The sequence below is a fragment of the Alternaria triticimaculans genome (genome assembly GCF_023758025.1).
Source record: "Alternaria triticimaculans strain BMP 0046 chromosome Unknown scaffold_7, whole genome shotgun sequence".
Classification (NCBI taxonomy): Eukaryota; Fungi; Ascomycota; class Dothideomycetes; order Pleosporales; family Pleosporaceae; genus Alternaria; species Alternaria triticimaculans.
The window spans coordinates 880,775-901,102 of NW_026055964.1; the positions used below are offsets into that span (position 1 = coordinate 880,775).

A 20,328-nucleotide genomic window follows, 5' to 3' on the forward strand; every position below is an offset into this window, starting at 1 on the left:
ATGAGATGGGAGACACATGCTCCATGTAAGAAATCCAGACGCCGATACCGAACCCATGCCATTCCATATATCAGTAGACCCTCTTGGGTCATATTAACGATCATATCATGTCACATTTACTGGCTAGCGACGCGCTCCTTAACCTTCTCGAACATAGACTCCATCTCCTCGGCGATGAAGTCCTCGATCTCTTGCTCAAGGTGCTGGAGCTTGCCTCCGGCGCGGTGAGCGGTGCGGCTGGCAGACTCCTTAGCGCTCTCAAAGTCACCCTCGATCTCGGAGAGAGAAGGGATGGTGATGGTGAACTCGGACTCCTCCTCCTTCTCGGCAGCCTTCTTGACAGAGTAGCCACCCTTCTCAACAATCTCGGTGTAGTTGGAAGAGCCACCACCGTTCCAGGCGAGGACGTTCTTGGTGTTGCTTGGGACATCAGAGAGAGCACCGACGGTGGCGACGGAGATGAGGTTCTCCTTGAGCTTCTTGGGGGTGATGTCGGCGACAGCGTAGGCAGAGTCCTTGCTAGGCTGAAGAGACAGCATGTAGGCGAGGAGACCAGCAATGTGGGGAGAGGCCATTGAGGTTCCAGAGATGGTGTTGGTGGCGTGCTCAGAGCCGATCCAGGTGGAGAGGATGTTGAGACCAGGGGCGAAGATGTCGTTGCACTTTCCGTAGTTGGAGAAGTAGGCACGCTCATCGAGGAGAGTGGAGGCACCGACGGTGACGGCCTTCTCAGCAGCAGCTGGGGAGTAGTTGCAGGAGTCGGCGTTGTCGTTACCGGCAGCGACGGCAAAGTGAATACCAGCGTCAACGGCAGCGTTGACAGCGAGGTCGAGAGTGGTGGACTTGCCACCTCCCAAGCTCATGTTGGCAGCGCTTCCCTTGAAGCCCTTCTTCTTGCCGTCCTTGGCGGCCTTGACAGTCTCAGAGTGAGACTTAGCAGCGTACTCAACACCCTTGACGACGTCGGACATGGTGCCAGACCCGTTGGAGCGGAGGACCTTGACGGCGTAGACGTGCGCCTTCTTGGCGACACCGTACTTCTTACCGGCGACAGTGCCGGAGCAGTGGGTGCCGTGGCCGTTGCCATCCTCGTCGGCATCGCCGTTGGGGATGGTCTTGCCCCACTTAGCACGACCCTCAAAGTCAACGTGCTTGGTGTTTGTGCCGGTGTCGATGACGTAAACGTCAACGCCCTCACCACCGTCGGCGGCGTAGAGGTACTTATTCCAGGTGCCGAAGCTCAGGGAGTCGCGGTGCGAGATACGGGCGAGACCCCAGGGGGAGTTCTTCTCGACTTCAGGTTCGTCGTGGCCGAGAGTGTGGACCTCTGAGTCGCGCTCGATGTAGTCGACCTATCAAGGTGTTAGCGCCAAGTCTTATGCAGGTACAAGTACCTAGATGGCGTCACGTGTGCTGATGCGGAGCCGGAGCTGCCTGCGGAGATAAGGCCGCCCAGGCAGCGCTCACTCTAGGCCACCAACGCGCTGACGCCATCTGGGATGATGCAAGCTGGTAACAGCTGGGGATAGAACTTACATCGGGGTGGTTCCTGATGGCCTCGATGGTCTCGTCGTCGAAGTGGCCAGAGTAGCCCTTCATGCCGGCCATCTCGTAGACGTGCTTGAGACCATCGAAGACCTCAGTGGTAACGGGGAACTGCGAGGAGCGCTTTCGCAGCTCCATGCGCTCCTCGTTGTTCTTGGTGTGGACGCTCTGGACCCAGTCGTGGTGCTTGGAGGCATCCTTGACGTGCTTCTTGAAGACGACCATGTAGCTGTTGGGCACCTCCTTGGCAGAGGTCGACGACAGCACTGGGGCGGCGTTCTTGTGAATGGTCTCTACGTTGAAGGTAGGCGACGCGGCGGCCAAAGCCGGTAGCGCGAAGACCAGGCTGTACTTCATGATGGCGGAGCTCGCACAGCGAGAACTGGAAACACAAGGGTAAAGGGGTGCAAGAAGCGTGATAGATGAAGGAAGGGGTGATGGGAGGGAGGAGAGTGTTGTGGAGGAGAGATGGGGATGCAGCTGGGGTAGCTCTGGCGATGGAGCTTCTTATCAGGACCTCGGTGCATGGCCCGGGCGCGCTAGGTGGATGACGCATGACCTATCCGCGCCCGCGCGAGTGAGGCTGGGGTGAGCTAGCGCACGCGCCATGAGTATCAGATGAATGATACATGGTTGGTATCAGGACACCCGAGTGCCCTGGGATGCAGAGGCTGGCTGTGTTGGTGGAGCGCGGCTTCACATATGGGTTACTGGGAGCCAACGTTGGTCTGACATGTACTGAGGTAGTTATCGATATGCCAGAGCAGCAGCTGTGCCAGCCACACCTGGGCAATACATGCTCACGTGAGAGGCAATAGTCAGGAGCGCACCATGCGGCCCGCGTGAGACAGAACGCGTGTTTATCATAACTATGTTGGTAGGCGATATGCACAGCTCCTAGTGCTGGTGCACTGTTTATCAGTACCTTGCTTTGCGGCGACTTGACGTTGCTCGGCGCGTGGGCGCCTGTAGCCTGGCTGAGCTCTGGACTGACAGGGATCAGCTTCGATGACCAGCTTAGCAGCAACCACGACGAGCGCGGAGCCCGCCCGCCGTAATCAGCCCTCATTGTGCGCCCGCCCACCACCAAACGACACGACTAGTATTCCCCGCAAGTTGAGGTCTCATGTGCGGGCTTGGGGCTCGGGAGATATGAAGGTGCTACCCGCGCAGCCATCACCTCCGCCCAAATTCCGCAGCAGCGGTCTCGCCTGAACATGGCGACGACGCGGCCGCACAGGTCCTCCACGGCCGCCTCACGACTGCCGCCGATGAATAACCAGATAGCCGAACTCCGGAGCCTAGCGGATGAATTGATCAGGGCCTCCGAGACCACACCACCGACCTCCGACGTCCTCCACAACCAGAGCAACGCCCTCCGCCGCATGCGCCAGCTGCTGATCGAGTCCAACGATCAAACCCATACCAAAGACGCGTTCCGCCATGTCCGCGGCTTCGAGACCCTCCTCATTACCCTGCGCTCCCTCTCTGGCTTCTACAAGCCCGCCGAGCTGCCCACGCCCGACCGCATCGACTTCTTCGAAGTGATCAAGGGAACACTCGATGTCCTGTCAGACGCGCTGAACGAGCATGCCGGTAACAGGCGCTTCTTCGCCAAGCGCGTCGAGCACGGCGGCTGGAGTGCTTTGGAACAAGCCCTGGCCAGCACTGGCATTTTTGGCGGACAGTCGCAGAGCAAGCGTGACGATGCCGGCCAGGAGCAGCTTTTCGGCACCCTGTTCGCCTTTGCCTTGGGCGAGGAGACCATGACACGCATCTTCAGGGATATCGATAAGAAGGTCGAAGTCGCACAACCCAAGCAGGACGAGGACGCAGCAGCCAGCGGCGACTCGCAGCCTACTGAGATCGTAGTCTCTAGCCCGCGGTCCGTGTACAGCGATACCGATATCGATCTCGATCCACTGCGCAGCCAGGTACGGGCCATATTCAGCGGCAATGAGATACTGCAGAATCCAGACATTATTCCGACCATCTTCCACTTCTGGCGGGGTCTTTCTGGTGAAGATGCCCCGGGCACGCGCTCCAAGGCTCTTTCCATATCGGTGCTGCTTGCCATCCTGGAAATCACTTCCATCTCATCTTACAACAAAGCTGCGCTGCACGTCACTGGCGTCTTGAGCAGTGTCCTACCCCTGCTCTTTGAGAACAAGTGCGCTCCTATAGAAGCTAGCCTCTTGCAAGAGCTGGCCGACGACCTAATTCAGTACGGCATCAACAAGCTGGACGATGCATACTACCTCTTCCGCAAAGCAGCGTCTTCTGAATCAGCTGCTGAGTTTCTCTTGCGTGGTATGCGCTCCTCCCGCGACCCGCCCTTCATACAATTCGATCTATCTTTGCATGGCTTCAGCGCTGTTGAACTTCCAGACATTGGTCGTCCATTCCCACCCATGTCCCCCGGAGGCGGATATACCTTTGCTGCTTGGGTAAGGGTCGACAGGTTCGACGCCGACTGCCATACCACCCTCTTCGGCGCATACGACGATACACAAACGTGTTTTCTCATGGCATATCTGGAAAGGGATACGCGTTGCTTTATCCTGCAGACTTACATGGGTCATTCTACTGGTGTCATACCCAGTGTCAGATTCAAGAAAGCTCCTCGTTTCGAAGCAGGCCGGTGGTATCACATCGCTGTGGTTCATCGGAGAGCCAAGACTATCGGTATCGGCGCTGCTAAGGCATCTCTTTTCGTCGATGGTGAGTTCACCGAGACTATGAAAGCCCACTACCCTTCGCATCCTCCGTTACTGGATAGCAGCCAGGATAGCTTTGCCTCCATGTCTTCTAGCGTGTCCAAACACCACATACTCGCGTTTTTGGGAACACCACGGAACTTGGCGCCTCGGCTGGGTAGAAACGTCATTGCCTCTAAGCTCTCAGTCGCCTCCTTCCATCTATTCTCTGAACCGCTGTCAGATGAGCTGATCGCTGTATATCATAAACTTGGTCCGCGTTATTGTGGAAACTTCCAAGATAGGCTCGGGTCGTTTCAAACCTACCGTACCTCTGCTGAGCTTCATGTTCACAACGAGATATTACATCCTGGGAGAGAGGAACGATCCGACATCGTAGCAGCTATTCGGGCCAATGCAAGCCATCTCATGCCTGAATCGAAGATAATACTGAGCTTCTCTCCCAGTTCCGTAATGGACGACGATGACAGAAATGCCATCGATGAATCCCAACTAATCCGATCACTATCGCGCGAATCAGCTAAAACTCTGCATAAGTATACCAGACTTCATAGTACTCCGATCATCATCAATGCTGCCGTACCTTCGGTCAACGATGCACTGTCTCAGCCACGAGGATTTGGACGTCTATCTGGTGACCCTGTCGTTGTCGTTCCACAATCACTCGACGATGCCATTTGGCGCATTGGCGGGTGTGTGGCTGTCGGCTTGAAGCTGGTGCAATCTGCGCAGACTTTAGACAGCATGCTTCGCTCTGTCAACATTCTGCTGGAAGCTGTTGGGGGCAATTGGCGCAATTGTGAGGCAATGGAGCAGCGCAACGGGTTTGCTGTCTTGGCAGAGGTTCTGCGCCAGAAGATTGGATTCGCCATGGGGGGATTGGTGCCGCGCAACCCCTCCTCATTAGATGTGACACCAGAAGACTGCGAAGACTTTGTTATGCAGCTCTTGCGCATCATCCTCCGATTCGTTGGATACGATGAGAACGAGCCAACCGAGTCACTCATCATCAACCCACTTGCGTATAGAGTACTTCTGGTTGATCTGGAGATCTGGCGTAGAGCTACCTCGTTGGAAACGCAGAAGCTGTATTACTTGCAATTTGCGCACTTTGCCAAGGGCAGCAAGCACCATCACTACAACGCTAAGCGATTCCATAGGATCCGTAAGTATGCCGACATGGCGAGTCAACTTTAGCTGACCCATTACAGGTGTTGTCAAGCGTCTCACAGATGCTCTCAAAGGTGAAAACTTCACTCCATCAACGTTCAAGCTGTTTCTTGCCGCCTTCAAAGCGCTACTTATCATCAACTTCAACGGGGAAAATGCGAGATCGCTATCTCTTTTCGTCACATATGCGTTGCACGACAGCCGCGCATCATATGCGAAACGAGCACTGCGACCGAAAGCGAGCATTGCTCGTCTTCGTAAAGGCACACCACCAACATTGACACCAGAGTCTACACCACGCTCGAACAGCCCGGCACAAAGCGGCGGCAGTTCGCCACCACTATCCCTACCCGATTTGGGCATCGCCATCCTCACTCTTCTGGCGGAACTTCTCTGCGATCCTCAGAACCCGCACGAAATCGTTCGTTTTGCGAAGAATGTCACAGGAAAGTGGCTGCTCTATCTCCTTGCCGAACCTGAACAGCGAGTCGTTGTTCTTGGGGCAAAGATCTTAGCTCGACTGCTAGTGATCAATGGTTCGCACTACGTCAAGAAGTTTGGGGATAAGACAGGAGGCTTCATCTTAATGAAGAACAGGTTGCGCCACTGGTGGAATACACCAGGCATCTGGACTATCTGTTTCGCGATCCTTTTTGGTCGCGATGTCGCAACCATTGACTTCGAGCGCGACTTTGACGTCTTCAATCTGGTCGACATCTTTATCGCGCATTCACCTCAGTCTCAGCTCAGGATTTGGTACCCTGAAATATTCCCAGTAATCACCGCGATGTTGGAGACTGGCCTGCGAGCGATTGTCCGCGACCGTGACCTCGCCCGAGCCGATGATGGCACACTAAAGCAAGAGACTGGCGAAGGCACAGTCACTCGAGGGCGTCGTAGAACAATGTCGCTAAATGCCAAGCAGCCAACAGTTGGTGAGTTAAGTTCAGCCACTTTTTAACAACCATGCTAATGATTCTAGATACCCGGGCTCCTCAGACAGATCGACTGAATGACTTTGCCGTTGTTCTGAACTCTGCTATCCAGTTCTTGTCTGAGCTACATTCACGATCGGAAGGGTTTCGCGACTATACCCACTCTTCCAACTACGTCCAAGAGCTGCTTTTCGTCCTGTACCCAGTCATTGTCACATCTGACAGCGTTAGCGCTGAGACAGAATTACTTTCGAGAGGGTCCGCACTGACCTTTGAGGGCCAAGACGTTGTGATCCGACCGCTTTCCCGAGCCAACGGGCATGAAGCGCCTGTGGTTCGAACGACTAACGTTGACGTATCACCTTCGCCTGCGTCTCGACGCGTATTACCTTTCCGCAGAGCGTCATCATTTGTGCTCGTCTCGGCGGATAAGAAGAAGGCCGCTCAGCAACCTTCTCTGAACCCAATACTATCACCAAAGTACGCTGCTCCCTTGGCACTAAAGGTTGGTAGCTCCGTGGTGGAAGCGACTTTGGAAGTTGTTCTCGACGTGTTCAAGGACCAGATATTCACACGCAAAGAGTTTCCTGGCTTAGGTCTCTTCCTCAAGACGCCTCCCGGCTTTCAAGAACATCAAGCATACTTCGAGTCATACATTCTTCGGCAAACCCTCTCGTCCGTCAAGAATGCGCTCCAGTTTGATCAGCAATTATTGCACGAACCGCGCGTTCTCCTCAATCTGCAACGCTTTGTAATCCACGTGTCCGAAGCGGTCTTCGAGGGATGGTTTCTTGAAGGTGCAGAGTCCTTGCTCGACTTCGCTGGCTTCCTCTTGGAATATCTCGAACGTCCGGATATTGCGACTATCAAGTCCGTCAGACTGTGCACTCAGCCTATCTCATCAATTCGTAACACCTTCTTGAGAGTTGCTCTGCTTCGTTTGGCGGAGTCTGATGAGTCAGAAAGTGGTGCAACTACCACGGCAGTTATCGAGAAGATGATGTATTGGCAGCCTATCATTCTTTCTTCTGTCAACAACGAAACATTCTCGTTGAAGATGATTTGCTATCTTCTCTATACACAGTTGTCGTCTGAACACACGGACGTGCGTCTTGCGGCGGCGAACTTCTGGAGGTCGCTCATGGTGCAAAAGCCTCACGAAACATCTATGATCTTGGCCGATGCCATCCACGGCGACACGAAGGATCTTTACGATGGCTTTCAGAAGCTTGTCGAACTTGATAATGAAACGTTCCTAGAGTGGCTCGATAAAAACAAGACCGAGATGGACAAGTTCTTCTATGGCTCAATGACTAAATCGTGGGAAGACTTCGCGCAAAGCCAAAACAAAAAGACTGAAGAGACCTCTCAGAGGCGAATCGCCAAGCGCAAGGAGAAGCTGAAGCAGTGGCAATCTGATGAGCTTGCCGCAGATAACATCTGGAATCACCATGAAAACTCAACAAACCACTGGAGATCCAACATACACGCTTCTGAACGCATCAAGCATCAGCGCGTCCTTCAAGACCAGCAGGATAACGCTACTTACATGGCAACAGTTTTAGCCAAGCTTGACCACCAACTCAAAGGCCCGTGTGGTCTGTTCGAAGACAGTCCACCTGCCAGATGGCGGCTCGACGAAACTGAGGGCCGTGATCGAAAGCGACTACGTATCGTCGTCGATAACACTAGCAGAGAGCAGTCATATCAACCCAAACGTAAAGACACAGATCCACGAGAGCGCCCCAGGTTGGATACCACTGTGCCAGCAATTTCAGCGAAGGAAGCTGTTGGTGCCACCCCTGTCAAGGCACGATCAACTAGGTCTGCCTCTTCCGTGAGTGCATCGGGTGATCCGACGGAAGAACCGGAATCTGCTAGCGACGATGACTTTGAGATGGTCGAAGCGATGTATGAAGATGAGGACGGCTTCGAAGACAAGAACCGCAAGGTCATGCGGAGCCTTAATCGCGGCGATCAGGTGCAGTACGTTTGCAATATCTCTCGGGTAGTCGGACTGGAAGCAATAGAGGGCCTCCTCATCGTAGGAAAAGACTGTCTTTACTTGCTGGACGACTTCTTCCAAAGGTCAGACGGCGAGATCGTACGCGTGTGGCAGGCACCACCCGATGAGCGCGACCCCTACGTTCAAGTCATAGCTGGAAAAGAAGCTGTCACTACCCGTCGCCCACCACCAAGGAGCCAAGAAGATGCAGTGAGAAATTGGAAGTGGACTGAGGTTATTAGTATTTCCAAGCGGCGCTTCCTTCACCGCGATGTTGGAATCGAAGTCTTCTTTGACGATGGCCGCAGCTACCTTCTCACAGCTGTCTCTGCCCAGGCTCGAAACGACATCCACTCCAGGGTCCTACAACGAGCTTCGCATGTCGCGAATCCGGACAAGCATGCCAACTCTGAGATATCCTGGCGCCTTGACTCTCTGCGCAACCCGGAAGAAGCACCACAGACATTTGGATCGCGCTTCGCATCAGCATTTGGTTCTGCTTCCGCTCATCCGGCGACCAAGAAATGGCTGAAAGGAGAGATGTCCAACTTCCATTACCTGATGTTCGTCAATACACTCGCTGGAAGGACGTTCAACGATCTGACCCAGTACCCGGTCTTCCCGTGGGTGCTATCGAACTACCACAGCGAAGAATTGGATTTGAGCGACCCGAGCAACTTTCGAGACCTCCGTAAACCTATTGGTATTCAGGATCCTAAGCAAGAGCACCTCATTAGAGAGAGGTTTAGCTCGTTTGCCGAGATGGGAGACGCTAGTCACGCCTTCCACTACGGAACTCATTATTCGTCCGCCATGACCGTCGCGTCGTATCTGATGCGACTTCAACCCTTCAGCGCAGCCTTCTTCCTCATTCAGGGTGGTACATGGGATCATGCTGACCGAATGTTCTACTCGATCCAAAATGTCTGGGACTCGGTGTCCGCGAAGAATATGGCCGACGTACGCGAGCTTACCCCAGAGTTCTACTTTCTCCCTGACTTCTTGACCAACGTTAATGGGTACAACTTTGGTTTGCGATCCGATGGCTCAAAGATCGATAACGTTCAATTACCTCCGTGGGCCAAGGGCGACCCAGCCATCTTCATAGCCAAACAGCGTGAGGCTTTGGAAAGTCCTTACGTCAGCCAGAACCTGCATCATTGGATCGATCTCATCTTCGGTTACAAGCAGCGAGGCGAAGCAGCAATCGAGGCCGCCAATGTGTTCCACTACATGACGTATCAGGGTGCAATCGATCTCGATTCGATTACTGACGAGAAAGAGCGCGCACAGAAGATTAGTGTTATCAACAATTTTGGACAGACGCCTCCACAAGTTTTCCAGCGACCGCACCCACAGAAAGAAAACGTCACGAAACCTACCAAGCTCGACACGTCTGCGGAGAGCTTACATCGGGTTCCCGGCACGCTACTGGAGTCTAACGATCGCATCTCATCTCTCAACTACATCAGCAAGAGCGACAAGCTCCTTTGCTCAGCACCATTTCGGCACAACATACCGCCGCATCATGATCGTTACATGGAGTGGGGTTTCACGGATGGCAGCGTGCGCTTCTATGATTCACACTCCAAGAAGCTAATCGGGCTGTTCGAGCATTTACACTCTGGCCAGCTGACAACTTCCCTCTTCGTTGACGGTAGAACCCTCATCACTGCCGGAACAGACTGTACACTCGCGATTTGGAACATGAGCAAAGCTGAAAGAGGCCACATCGACCTACAGAATGCTACAACGCTATTCGGCCACAAGTCATCCGTCATCACACTCGCCGCAAGCCGCGCCTTCTCTGCGTTCCTATCCGCCTCACTCGACGGACGTGTGTTCCTCTGGGACTTGAATCGAAACGAGTTTGTTCGCGAACTCGGTCTAGGCCCACGGCAGAAGCGCAACCCAGTACCGATTCAAGCGGCTAGGATCAATAGCGTCACAGGACACATTGTACTTGCTTGCGGAAGCCGACTCATCGTCACGACACTCAACGGTGCAGTGCTGCTTGACGAGGATATCTGCGACAGCGAAGACGACGCAGATAGTATCACAGCTGTCGCTGTGTATGAGGGTGTGGGCAATGAATGGTGTGAGCGCGAACTCATCTTCACTGGACATCGTAGGGGTGTCGTCAAAATCTTCCATCTAACGCCAACACCCCCGACCATCACCACTCCAACCTCAGTACCCAGCAAATGGTCTGCGAACCTCATCAATGTGCTCAATCACAGTGATCCAACGTCTCCCTCGTCTGCGGCACCCATCACGTGTATATTGCCGATGCCTCACCATGTCTATACCGGCGATGAGGAGGGCAGAGTGGTAAGTCAAGAACCTTTTCATCCTTCGTACGCACGACCCGCTAACGTCTCTCTGCAGTACGAATGGGATTGCGTGCACAGACATCATTGATCCTCCATAAGCGAACTCACGAGCATGTGAGTAAGTGGCTTTTGGTATAGACATGGCATGGTGTTTTGGATGCTTTTCGCATTGGCGTAAATAGCTTGATATGTGGCATTAAAAGGTGCATTGCGGATACTGAATAGACAAAGTTCTCGATACACCCTCTTACCATTGTCGATGCAACGCAGTCTCGTTCCATCCAACACACTATCTTGAGTCTAGCGGAACTATTTACGGCTTTCGGATAAAATCTCCGTTCGCTAGACTGATGATTGATCAAATGATGCAGGTGCAGAGGCAGTACGCGTGTTGCGCTCGTTGGCGTGTCGTTTTGGTCTTGTGATCATGCTTATCTGGCGTTTGCTTGGCGTTGCTTGTTTGGCTAGGAAATTCTGCGTGTGCTTGCATTGCTGGCGACCTGATCCTCCTTGCATTACATTTCTGACTAACTGACTAACTAAAACTACGTGGCTGGCGAGATCATGATGCTGGAGGCTTTGCGTCTTGAGGTATCGAAGCTAGTATGATGTTGTTGGTGCATCTGTTGCTAGACAGTCGCCATATCCGGTGTGCCTTTTCAGTGATTGATTATTCAGCACAAGGGTGCCTCAGATGACGTATCCGTGCACGTTTTTTGGAAGAGTCATTATCCCGTCTTGACATACGTTGGTGCGTGTATGTTGGGTGTGAAGGGTCTAATGTTGAGGGCTCGTTGCAATGATCAGCTTCAACGCCAAGGTCATGCCAAGTCCTGGAGTATCACACTCTAGTTGAGCCGCAAACACTATAAGGGTCTCGTGCCCCTTCTAGATCACTGGAAATAAGCCAAATATCGTCTGCCTTGAGAGTTGGCCTTCCTTAATTGCGGGGTTCAGGGAAAGGGTACACATGAGCTAGGTCCGTAAGCAGCTAGCTCGTGGGGGAATGCGATCCGCACCTGCCCGAACACAGCATGACCCCACTATTAGGCCGCGTGCTTTAAGCCAATCCCAACGGATTAGCACGTCATTTTTCGCCTTAAGTCTGGGTCGTCGTCGCGCCGCCGTCGCTCTTTCGCAACTCCAGAACGACGCGACATCCCGAGCGACAAACCGAACGATACATGGAGTCGCCGGAAACGCCCGCCGTCCCAGAGACTGCTGCTAAGAAGCGCAGAAGACCAGTCAACGGTACGCGACATGGCCTCTTTATATGGCGATAGGTGTGCTAACAGAGTTTCGACAGCCTGCGCTACTTGCCGTGCGAGAAAGGTAGGATCTCATGGTCTCTTCTATACCATTTCTCTCTTTAAAGACCCATACCAAGGCAATGGGTATCCTACGAGGGACCACCAGGTTGTCGTGATGGTCATAGTTCTGGCGTCGGGGCCTAGGACATCCGGAAAACCATAAATCAGGGCCGAACGTAGCTGACAATCATCTAGGTTAAGTGCGATGAACGCCCAAACGGCTGTCTGAACTGCGAAAGGCTACAGCTAGACTGTGTGCAGAATGGCGGTGTTTCCACCGCTGCGAAGAGACCAAGCACGGCGTACGAGCCCGTTGTAGGCATCAAGCGTAAACGTACATTTCGATCCTGCATTCCTTGTCGAGACTCCAAAGTCAAATGCTCCGGCGAACGACCGAACTGCATAAGATGCCAGCAGCGCAGAACCTCATGTGTATACGATGCTGAGCAGGTGGAGCCAGCCTGGGTACAGAGCATTGCGACTCCTGCCTCAGACGCGCACGCCGATTCCGTAATGATACCGCCACACACTCCCCGGGATTCTCGAGAGCCTTCAAGGATACTCGGCTCACTGTCGAATAGCGAGCCTGCTGTAGCGGGGTGTCCGCCGGGCCTACTATGGTATGCTTTACGAACTCACTGGCGTGCATCGGACTTACGAATATGCACAGGTTGTTTTCCCAGCAGCTGCCACCCAGAATCAAACTTCATGCGTTGTTAGATGCTTACTTCAACAACGTCCACCCCATCCGCGTATTTGCGTTCGAGCACAAGCCATCGTTCATTCGAATGCTAGACGAAGGACAGCTCGTGGATGCCTCCGATCAAGCCCTCTTGCACATAATGTGTGCATTGGGTGCTCGATTTTACGCTCTCGACTACAGTGAGTCGTTCTCGCCCTTGACGAAAGATCTGATCCAGTCAGCCGGAAGCCAGTGGGCTAAAGTCGCGGAAGAGATGTTCTTCGCTGATTACAGCACCATCTCAATTACCAAACTCAAGGTCTTGGTCTTGCTTCACGACCAGGAAGCTCGCAATGGCAACTATGCTGGGTCTTTTCTTCTTACCGGCCTTGTCATACGTATGGCGCATGCTTTACAGCTCAACAATGAAGTGTCACCAGATGTGCTTTGTAAGGAATTAGGAGGAAGTCCAAACGAGGTTTCTGTGCGAGAGTCGCGTAGAAGACTCATGTGGGCGTGCTATATGATTGATGTCTGGGCTGGTAGTGGCGTCGACCACCTCACTATACTCAATGAAAGAGACCTCAAGATTCAGCTTCCGTGCAACGAGCGTCAGTTCTCACTACAGATCCCGTGTATTACGGAGCGGCTCGAGAGGGGCACACTACTGGAACTCATGTCTCCAGAGGACATTCCAGAGAAGCCGGCGGATAACTTGGGCATGGCTGCGTACTATGTGCGCATTGTCAGTATCTGGCGACGTGTTCTTCGGTGAGTGTGGCTAGGATTAGCTCGCGAGTCTTGATTGCTGACTTGGATTAGCTTTGTGAAACACATGGACGAAGAACAACCGCCGTGGCTTCCAGAGTCAGGATTCGCCGTCCTCATTGAGGACATACAGTCGTGGAAACAAAGCCTGCCATCCTGGCTAGACTTCTCCGCGGACAACATCTACATTCGGCGCGAGACACATCAGCTAGGTGCCCTCCTCCTCATCCACTGCATGTACCATCACGTTATGTGCGACGTCCACAGGATCGCTCTCCCTGACCTGTTCAAAAACCAAGAGCCGTTCGTCTTCCCTACTGATCGACAGGCGTTCGTAAGTCATCTGCAAGATGTCTGCTTTGAGCATGCGCAGCGTATGTCGGTCCTAGTCTCACACATACTCCAACACGGGGTCAAACACTTTGCGGACTCCATACTGCCGTCATTCGTTTACAACAGTAGTCGCATCATGCTCTACTATATCGCTCGGATTCTGGACGTATCAAAGCCCGACGCAGGAACTGTAATTGGTCGTACAGTCGAGTTAGTGCAGTACAACAACCAGGCGTTACGGGAGATGGCGTTCATGTACCCGCTTGCTGAATCGTTATGTATCACCTCCGAGCGCTGGCTGGAGACTGTACGCGACAGTCTGGCTCGTGGTCACTCTGCTGACTACATTGCGCCTCAGGATCCATCAGAGAATGAAGCGCGGCGCATTGTCGGCGCGCCTGCACCGATGGCTGGCACTCCTAGACAGCGAAATGCGGCCATCTCAGTTATTCCTCCTGTCGAGGAGATACTGTCAGCAACTTCACCCTCGACTCTTCGCACGGCTACTACTCGCTATCCTTTCTCAGCGCCTACCACTGGTCACGGTTCTTCTACTGTAACATCAGGCCAGGCCATGACGACACCATCTGAGAATGCAGTAGGGACCATGTACTCCTCCCCCAGCGCGCCAACTGCTTTCGAGCAGCCCATGTTCAACCTGGACGACCTCCAGAATTTCTTCGGATGGGAAGCAAGTGATGATGAGAACGCGCAGTCCACTGGCTTCGAGGGCTTTGGTCCGCTAGGCTGGGCAAATAATTTCTCCATCATGTAAGTGAGTATTGTATTCGAAAGTAACCTGCTGGGCGTTTGGGCACGGTCTTTCTCATGGTATACCTCCTCTCTTCCGCTAGCATCGACGCGGTAGGTTCTTGGCCATTTTGGTTCGTTACTAGAATGATTCCTCTTTAGGAGCAATATTAACTTTGTAAACGCACTTTGACTGGCCATAGTGGGTAACTAGCCCACTAACATCGTGATTTGGACAGGAAGGTGCCGCTTACCCGTACAGCATGGTCCAACAGTGGTACAACTAACGAACACCGAAATACATGGTAACCGCCAAGCTCAGAAGCCGGGTATGTGGTATTTTTCCGCTCCACCAAGACTCTTGGTAAATGCATTTATATCTACCAGACTCAGACACACCGACTTGCACCACCACGGCACGCACCTGAACATGAGTACCACCACACCATCAACCAGCGCATTGAGCGCAAAACAAGCTGCCCTCAACAACTTCGTACAAAAGAACTGGCACTATTGGCGCTATCTTTACATACCCGGGACCTTCCTCTTCATGCTTGGTTCACTCAGCCTCGCGTATGCGGTACATCTGGATCGAGCGCGCCCGCACGAGCTCCCCAAACCTCGGAGGATATCCTCGTTCCTGTTCTACGTGCTGGGACATCAGCTACTACTATACAGTATTCTGATTTGTTCGTTCTGGTATATGCTCAAGGATGAGCGTCCTGGATCGGGGATCGCCCGCGCTGATGCCGACAAGAATGCCATGGGGTCGATCAAGCAGAACGACGGCGCCTTGGGTAATGGCCCCGACTATCTCTTGGAAAGACATGCAGTCCCATCAAACAATGCTCGCTCTATCCCGCTTATTAGGTCTGCTATCACTGTCGCAGCTTCGGCTTTGGGCGTCGTCGCCGTGGTGACCCGATATAAATGTCTAGACAGCGAGTGCCCATTTCAACGGAAATGCTACGTAGTGAGCATTGTATGCATTACAATCGCTTTTTCAAGGTATTTTTTGGGTTTTCTCGAGTACGTTCGCAAGATTCGGACATTTATGAGGAATAAACGTGGACTGGACCGGAGGATAAATCCGAGCTAAGGGTGGGTTGAATAGGGCACGCGAAGAAGGTAGGTGCGAGAGTGTTGTGGTGTATCTAATACTTTATTCATTGGAACTTCATAAATGTTACTTGCCCTGCAAGCCCATATGCCACTCTTCACGTAACGAGTGCTCAGCTACTGAGAAGACGTCCAGCCATGCTTCGCTTCCGGTAGCCATGCCACGTCCGTATACATGTTTATCATGGATACTGTTCTGGACAATATCAGTTTTCGTCCAATATGTGCAGGCGACTTTTCCATCTGGCGATATGGCGTCTATCATGAGGACTTTGTTCTGCTCTTGCAGGACTGGAAATTCTGCTTGGAACCAAAGGCCTCCCTTGTTGACATAGCCTGGAGTATCTGCGCCTGGTCCAATACTGGCGTCCATGACTGTCGCAAATACTTTGCATAGCGACGCGAAGGCTTTGGACATGTTGGTGTAATACTGTGTCCGCCAGGTCTCGTTGTTCATGATACAGCGTAGTGGATTGGTAGTTCGGGCTTCGCTGTTGTAGTACTTTTTTGGCCAGACATCCTGTGCTTGTTTAGCAGAAGCCAGAGACTATGCAGCGAATATGCAAATACCCAGATCGTTGTCATAGGAGACTCCCCATTTGGTCTCGTTTTCGCGTAACGGCGCGCCGTCTCGCTCAACCCGCGCGTGTAGAATAGACAGAGATTAGGTTCTGGTCGCAATGTCGCTTCCGTTTGGAACAACTCGATGGTGTATTTGTCGACGGAATCCCAGGTCGCCTCTGAGCTGTGGGGTTGCGTGCATTCATCTTCCTTGAGCTCTAGCGGGGCAGCTTTGATGATGAGAAAGAGTTGGTAGAGTGTTATGACAAAGGAAATGAGCTTCATGACGATGTTGATGTGTGACAGATCGTGGGTGAGGTCTCCCATGCAGCAGGGTGGAGCTGTATCTAACGTAGGCGTAAGCGGCCCCCAACGCCTATCTATGGACGAGGCTGAGCGTCAGGCGTGCATACTCGGCGCCTGCGCCCTGGCGTCAAGTTTGCACATTTTGTGAGCTTGAACATCGAGGATACTTTCGCACCTCACACGACCAATCTCACCTCTTCAGTGATCTGGTATGCCTCCGATGCACGTGTTTCAACAGCACCTAGATGGTCAACCTTGGAAGGCTCACTCGGATCAATCGTGGACCGCGCAATACCCAGCCAGCGATTTCGCCAAGGACAACATCTCAACGGTGTGCCATGCACCTTCCACCTTGAATCACGACTAGATAGGAAGTTGAAACACTTTGACTACAGAAATGGTAAATGGTGGGTGGTGGGTAGAAGACAATAGGTGGCAAATTGCAGCAAGGTGGTAACGAAGCGCCTGCACAGCCCTGCCCAGGCGCTAAATCGGGTGCTCGGAGTAGAGCTAGCCCGCCCCCGCGATCGTCCTAATTGTTTCGAGCATTTACTCAATTCTTACCTAGGTAGGTTCGCTTCGGATGCGCACCCAAGTGGACTATCACAACACTACGTCCCTAATGTCTCCTAAGAACCGTTCCCAAGCAGATGCTCCCTTGAAAGGTCTAACACTCTCCGAATAAGCGCCTCCGAGAGCTCCTCTTTCTCGTATTTTGAGATTGCAAGAGCAGTCCTGAGGAGGTTCTTGATCTCGCGACCGTTGAGTTCGTACCTGCCGACATTAGCAACACCGCGTAGTGGTTGCGAGTACTACCTAGGTACTTACTCTGTCCCGAGACGCGACAAAGTCGCCTCGTCCCAACGTCCAGAGCCGACTTTATTCAGGAAGTTTCTCCAGATGTTAGTACGACGGATGCTATCGAGCGCTTCGTATCGGATAGTCAGATGAATCCGAGATTCAAATGCCGTGTCAAAGTCTTCGAGACGGTTCGTTGTCAGGAACATGGTGCCTTTGTAATATTCGATGAGGCGAAGGAACACTTTGCGAATTGTTAGTCGTCAAGAAACTATGAAAGGCCGATCCATTCATCGACATCCTAGGTCTCGCTGGAGGCTTACCTGAAACATAAGCGTTTCGCTTGAGATCGGTTGCGGTCCTTTTAGCCAGGAACACGTCTGCTTCATCGAGCAATATTATGGCGTCCCACGCCTTTGCTCGAGTGAATATGGTACGAAGTTGGACATCCGTCTGCTCGATGTCTGTACCCAACTCGCCACTGGTTATGGAGTACATCGGACACTGAATGTGCTCAGCGACAGCCTCTTGACGCCGTTAGCTATTTTTTCCGACCTCGCTCAGGCTCCCACGTACCTGCTGTCAGAGTCTTGCCGAGTCCCGGCTTGCCATAAAGGAGGAAGACAAGACCCTTGCCCTTGCCCGGTACGATATCCTGGTAATTCAGCATCGATTTGGACACGCCAGATTGGGTATAGCTTACATCGAAGTCATCTTGGTTTTGATGTGCCGAAACCATCGCGAGGATTGCAGTCTTCATTCTAACATCCAGTTCGAGGCTCTCAAATGCATTTGGATGCCATTCAATATCCCGTACTTCATCGACCAAGAAGAAAGCCCATATCTTTTCTACAAATGAGTATCCTCTTACTCTAGCAGGGGTGAGAAGGGCTTGGTCATCAGAGATTTTGTAAGCCGGGGTGTTGAGGTGAGACATGAATCTGTCTTCTTTATCACTGGCCTTGCGCGCCATACTTTGATCCCCGATCATGTCGTAGTCTTTGTTGACTGTGTATTTATAATTGTATTCCATTGTTGCGCCCGACGTCGAAAGAAAGGTGGCAAGACGGGGTGTAGCTTGTGCGTGTGTCTCGTAGTCTAACATGATCCGTCCTGAAACCTGAGTACGTTAGTGATCATCAAAGCCTTGATGCTGAACTTACATGGCCTGGTACTAGTTTGTCGACATGGACGATGCGCTCATGAGGAGGCTCCGACCAAGCCAATGCTGCTCAGTCTGTTAGTCAGTACGAGACGAACAGCTCGAACACTGACCAGTGTAATGCATGTGAGTCTTCTCCAAGATTTCTCTCCACTTCCTTCCTCGTTGTATCAGCCTTTCTCTTAGGCTTTCCGTATTTTCCTTCTTGTGAAATCGTATTGGGTACACCACCAAGGTATCGATTTTGACCGGAGTAGGAAATTCCCTGATCTTAAGTTTCTCCGTACACATACCGAAACGTGTGCCATTATAGTCCCATCTTTTAGCCTCAATCTTGAAATACGGCGTCAGGTCGTCGTCGGTGCCTTGGCGCACTTCTGGCACGTATTCGCAAGTGTCAACAGTGTAGCACTCGTCGAAGTGATCGCCTTGAGCGATAATCACCTCTTCCGGCCTGAAAAGTGTCCAGAGCAGAGGATAAGAGACCATTTGGTAGGGTTCAGAATGTCCGTAATCACGTTCGGTCTGCGACAGGTTCTTGTCCATAAACTTGATTAGCACATCCAAGTGCTCTTTCTCGACCACTGTCCTCGATTTGTCGGAAGCATAGCTTCGAAGTTCCTTGCGGTAATGAAACAGTGGTGCGTACGGCTTGGAGATGGCGACGAAATCAGAATCGAAGTTCATCGAGGGATGATCTCCCAAGACAATGCGGAAGGCCCTGAGTATCTGGGGTGATCGAACTTCAAGATCTGTCGATTGTCGTTCGCCCGACATGTTAAATCTTCTCCGCAGAACCAGGATGTAGTCCTCATATCGGGCTGCGACGCTAGATTTAGCTTGATGTCGGTTGGGGGTCAGGGTGATCAATGGCGTATCTCCCCATTGTTCTTTCTCGCGAATGTCTACCAGATCAACCTTAAAATCGAAAGGCTCCTCTTCGTGTGCTGAAACTGGTTGCGTAGCTGCGGTCGAGTCGTTGGCAACATCCTGGAGGATCCCCCGTCGGGCGGCGCTGTAATCTTCCACCGACATCGGAGAGTATCTTTCTTTTCAGATAATGATAACAAAGTACGCTCTGAGCATTTGGAATTGATGCGACAACTCAGGCTTCGTATGACACATGGTAGCATGGTAGGGCTCTCACGTACTATTCTCCCCAAACTCTATTGCGGCTGAGCGACGCAAGTACGCACAGCAACTTCCACATATTCAAATCATGCAGGAAAGATCAAGGCGCAGTTCGTAACTCAGACCACGTCATCATGAAGGTGTATCGAAAGAAGTTAGATTGATGCAGCCTTGTCCCCTTCAAGGTCATCAAATGTAATGCAACCTATCAAAATTACGGTCTCAAGACCTTACTAAGACGGACGAATAAATTTCGCCTCGTTGAGGTATGTCAGCAGCTGAACTGCAAGGCAGAATCGTCCTGCAGGACAGGATCTTCGCCAGCCCGTGCCGAGATGGGTTAGCCTCATGCAGCCTCGTCGCTCAACGAGCAGGTTGCAAGCATTCTGATGCGCAGCCTCATGCTTGAATAGCCGACATTGAATCTTGAGGGTCTAGACTACAGAGCCAGAATGCGGATGATCACTGAAATTCGAGCTTACGCGCATGATTACCACCGCTCAGCCCCTAGACTTGCAGCTCTAGCATTGTGAGGCTTTCGGGTTTAGCAAACCCATACCCGTCGCATGAGCTAGCCTGGGGCGGTCTGATACATCCACATCGTAGACTGTAAAAGTATCGCTTTGCGACTTGCTGGTTGACGGATACCTAGGGCTGGGAACCTTGAAACCTTGGAAGCCATGAGCACAGAACAATCGCTCTT

At 52.4% G+C, this 20,328-nt stretch overlaps 5 protein-coding genes across 5 annotated transcripts; 2 read left to right on the plus strand and 3 right to left on the minus strand.

Moving 5' to 3' along the window:
• Positions 1 to 116: 116 nt before the first annotated feature.
• On the minus strand, positions 117 to 1,902 carry J4E78_005673 (uncharacterized protein; the record flags this gene model as incomplete). Its single annotated transcript, XM_049366290.1, has 2 exons — positions 117 to 1,352; positions 1,537 to 1,902. 2 exons carry the CDS (start codon positions 1,900 to 1,902, stop codon positions 117 to 119), a joined length of 1,602 nt encoding a protein of 533 aa, XP_049222016.1.
• Positions 1,903 to 2,816: 914 nt separating this feature from the next.
• On the plus strand, positions 2,817 to 10,793 carry J4E78_005674 (uncharacterized protein; the record flags this gene model as incomplete). The annotated part of the gene is made up of 4 exons (XM_049366291.1): positions 2,817 to 5,427; positions 5,474 to 6,367; positions 6,415 to 10,703; positions 10,761 to 10,793. 4 exons carry the CDS (start codon positions 2,817 to 2,819, stop codon positions 10,791 to 10,793), a joined length of 7,827 nt encoding a protein of 2,608 aa, XP_049222017.1.
• Positions 10,794 to 12,528: 1,735 nt separating this feature from the next.
• On the plus strand, positions 12,529 to 14,573 carry J4E78_005675 (uncharacterized protein; the record flags this gene model as incomplete). Its single annotated transcript, XM_049366292.1, has 3 exons — positions 12,529 to 12,635; positions 12,686 to 13,468; positions 13,520 to 14,573. 3 exons carry the CDS (start codon positions 12,529 to 12,531, stop codon positions 14,571 to 14,573), a joined length of 1,944 nt encoding a protein of 647 aa, XP_049222018.1.
• A 1,161-nt stretch (positions 14,574 to 15,734) lies between these two features.
• J4E78_005676 (uncharacterized protein) lies at positions 15,735 to 16,555 on the minus strand (the record flags this gene model as incomplete). Its single annotated transcript, XM_049366293.1, has 2 exons — positions 15,735 to 16,187; positions 16,238 to 16,555. The coding sequence occupies 2 exons, from the start codon at positions 16,553 to 16,555 to the stop codon at positions 15,735 to 15,737; spliced, it is 771 nt and encodes a 256-aa protein (XP_049222019.1).
• A 608-nt stretch (positions 16,556 to 17,163) lies between these two features.
• Positions 17,164 to 19,529, minus strand: J4E78_005677 (uncharacterized protein; the record flags this gene model as incomplete). The annotated part of the gene is made up of 7 exons (XM_049366294.1): positions 17,164 to 17,308; positions 17,363 to 17,576; positions 17,656 to 17,859; positions 17,909 to 18,452; positions 18,496 to 18,563; positions 18,608 to 18,655; positions 18,788 to 19,529. The coding sequence occupies 7 exons, from the start codon at positions 19,527 to 19,529 to the stop codon at positions 17,164 to 17,166; spliced, it is 1,965 nt and encodes a 654-aa protein (XP_049222020.1).
• Positions 19,530 to 20,328: the final 799 nt, after the last annotated feature.